At 46.9% G+C, this 2,738-nt stretch overlaps 1 protein-coding gene across 1 annotated transcript; it reads right to left on the reverse strand.

Annotated features, from left to right (window-relative positions):
• Positions 1 to 2,276: 2,276 nt before the first annotated feature.
• Positions 2,277 to 2,717, reverse strand: LOC119314888 (protein disulfide isomerase-like 1-4). The gene has a single exon (XM_037589572.1). The coding sequence runs from the start codon at positions 2,715 to 2,717 to the stop codon at positions 2,277 to 2,279; it is 441 nt and encodes a 146-aa protein (XP_037445469.1).
• Between the last annotated feature and the right edge of the window lie 21 nt (positions 2,718 to 2,738).

Below are 2,738 nucleotides of genomic sequence, written 5' to 3' on the forward strand. Positions count from 1 at the left end.
CTCTTGTTGTTCGCAATGCCGCCGCTATGATTGCGGGGGATGTTAGAGATATATTTTACTCTATAGGAGAGGCATCTTGCCCTCCAACTCTTGTACTCAATATATACTCGCCCTCGGGGCTCAATAATACATCCATCATATTCCGCAACAATCCCTCTCTATCCCTTCTAACACTTTTGGCCAAGCAATACACGTGAACGTACAAACATGTTGAAGCTGACTGTAAGAAAAATAGAGAGGAGATTGCTGGCGTAATGCTTGGATGTTGTATTGAGCCTCTCGGGCAACTTATATAAAGCACATGGCTTGGAGGGCAAGAAGCCTCTCCTAGGGAAAAGGCAGGAGATGATTATAAATCATAGTCTACCAAATACAAAGATATAGCTATATATTCGAACATCCCCGCGCAGTCGTAGCAGCAGCATCGCAGATAACAGGAACATCGCAGACGGTCAGACTGGAGAGAATAGCAGCCAACGGGCTGACATTCCCCTGTAGTCGTAGCGGGAGTGGTGTGGACGGTGTCACATTGCGAACACGTTGACTATAGAGAAAACCGACTAGTTGCTCAAGTGAGGTGATAGCCCTTTTGTGTCGGTGTTGATGTAGCCGAGAGCTTAGGATGGTGTAGCCGTGGTTGAGGTAGCCATGCGTGGGACGCCGTGGTCGATGTCGCTTCAGGGTCGCCGATGTCGAGGTAGTTATCGTGGAACTGCGGGTGCAAAGAGGATGGGAATCCAACAGAGTACCAATTGTACCTTAGTATGTGGCTGATGTTTTTATAAATCCAAGTTATGTCAATTTCTTATGAATATTTTTTTGAACAGAATTTCTTGTGAATATAGATTTGCCGATTGCGAACAAGTGAACGTGCAAATGAGCCAGCCATAGAAATTCCAACTCGGCAATAGAAAACAGAGGGAACTTCATGTCGGCATCTGGACTAGACCGAGATAACTTTATATGAATTGTTTCAAGTATATTTAGAGAAAATGATTCCAAAAATAGATCTGTAGCAGCAATGGTTTTTACAGGGTGACACGATAGGCCCGTAATCTTGAAACTCAAGGGTTATGAAATAGGAATCTCTTATACTCCCTCCGTTCCAAATTACTCGTCACAGAAATGGATGTATGTAGAACTAAAATACATCTAGATACATCCATATCTGCGACAACTAATTTGAAACAGAGGGAGTATATACTACTTAAAAAGAACGTAAGCGTTCTCATTTTACCTTCCTTTGGACCATCCCTTCGTCAACCCTTCTTGTCCTTGTATGATAAACAATCAAATTAATTTATTTACCTTCTGCGCCAATTCTTTTTTAATTTAATTACCAAATTTCTGATCAAACTATAAGGTAATTTATAGGCAGGATTTGATCAACATTTATTTACACAGTCACATTATTATAGGCAGGTAAATCACAAGCTAACGTATTAGAATATTTATATGCAGTTGCAACGCACGGACATTGTTCTAATATAGAAAAAAAAAGTTGCCCAATGGAGGACAACATGACTCACTTGCTTGTTGATTGGACTATCAAAAATTGGAGAGGCGCTTTCCAGTATAAGGGCGGTACATGTTTGATGGGATTTTGTTGGCCAAAACAAACTCAGCAATTGCAGGCGCTCTGAACTCCCCATCTGCAAGAAGCACATTACAGTATGATCCGATTTAACTGTCAAACCAACTCAGCATATAGAAATGGAATGGAAAGGTTGCTGGGGAAAGCTAAAGCAAGTTTACCATATACGGTCAACATGACCTCATCTTTCTTCAGCAGGACTAATGATGGGCGCTTTGCTGCCGGGTCAACGTGGAAAAGCTTGGCTACATCAGGACATGTAGTCTGGTAGAAGTTGGTAGTATTGAAGAATTGGTCGTAATCTTCCAGCCTTGAGGCAGCAGCAAGCTCATCACTGTGAGTACCCTATAACATTTGATGACAGAGTAATCAATTTTTGGTAACATGGCCACGTCGTTGGTGAGTTTTGTTGCGATTCAAGCATTTTATTATGGGTGAATCTGGGTATTCTGGTTGGGATTGGAACGTACCCAGAGGGAGTCGAGCAAGGCGAGCACGGCCACTTCGCCGCTGGTAATGATCTTCTCGGCCTCGTCGACGGTGGTGACGTTCTGCACCGCAGGGCCCAGTCTCTGGGAGATCCAAGCGAGGATGGCGTCCCTGAAGCCATGGAAAAATGGCAACGTTGATCATACAACAGCAGCAGCCGCGGAGGTGAATAAAGAAGTATTTACCTTTTTACTTACTTGGTCCTCTCGCCGTAGTAGGGGTAGGGTTTGGGCACGCCGTCGATGAAGAAGAGGACGGTGGGGTACCCCTGGACATCATGGGCGCGAGCGAGGTCATGTTCCTGGGTGGCGTCGACCTTGGCGAGCGCGACATCGAGCCCCCAGCCGACCAGGTGCGACGCGGCCGCGCCGTACTCCGGCGCGAGCTTGCGGGACCAGTAGCACCAGGGCGCGTAAAAGTCAACTACGACGTGGCGGCGGACGGCGAGGAAGGAGGAGAAGTTGGCGGCGGTGAGGACGACCACGTGGGCCTCGTTGTCGTTGACTACCTCGGGCAGGATGATGTCCGGGAGGGAGACAGAGGCGGAGGAGGGGTTGGGGAGGACGAAGAAGGGGGTGGCGAGAAAGAGGAGCAGGAGGAGAGATCGGGGTGTGGGAATCTGCATCGTCGCCATGACCGGCCGGCGAGTGTGTGT

Source organism: Triticum dicoccoides, chromosome 6A (genome assembly GCF_002162155.2).
Source record: "Triticum dicoccoides isolate Atlit2015 ecotype Zavitan chromosome 6A, WEW_v2.0, whole genome shotgun sequence".
In the NCBI taxonomy this organism is placed as follows: Eukaryota; Viridiplantae; Streptophyta; class Magnoliopsida; order Poales; family Poaceae; genus Triticum; species Triticum dicoccoides.

What these genes read in the sequence shown, in the direction of transcription:
- LOC119314888 (XM_037589572.1), bottom strand. Translation starts at nt 2,717, where the DNA reads ATGGCGACGATGCAGATTCCCACACCCCGATCTCTCCTCCTGCTCCTC.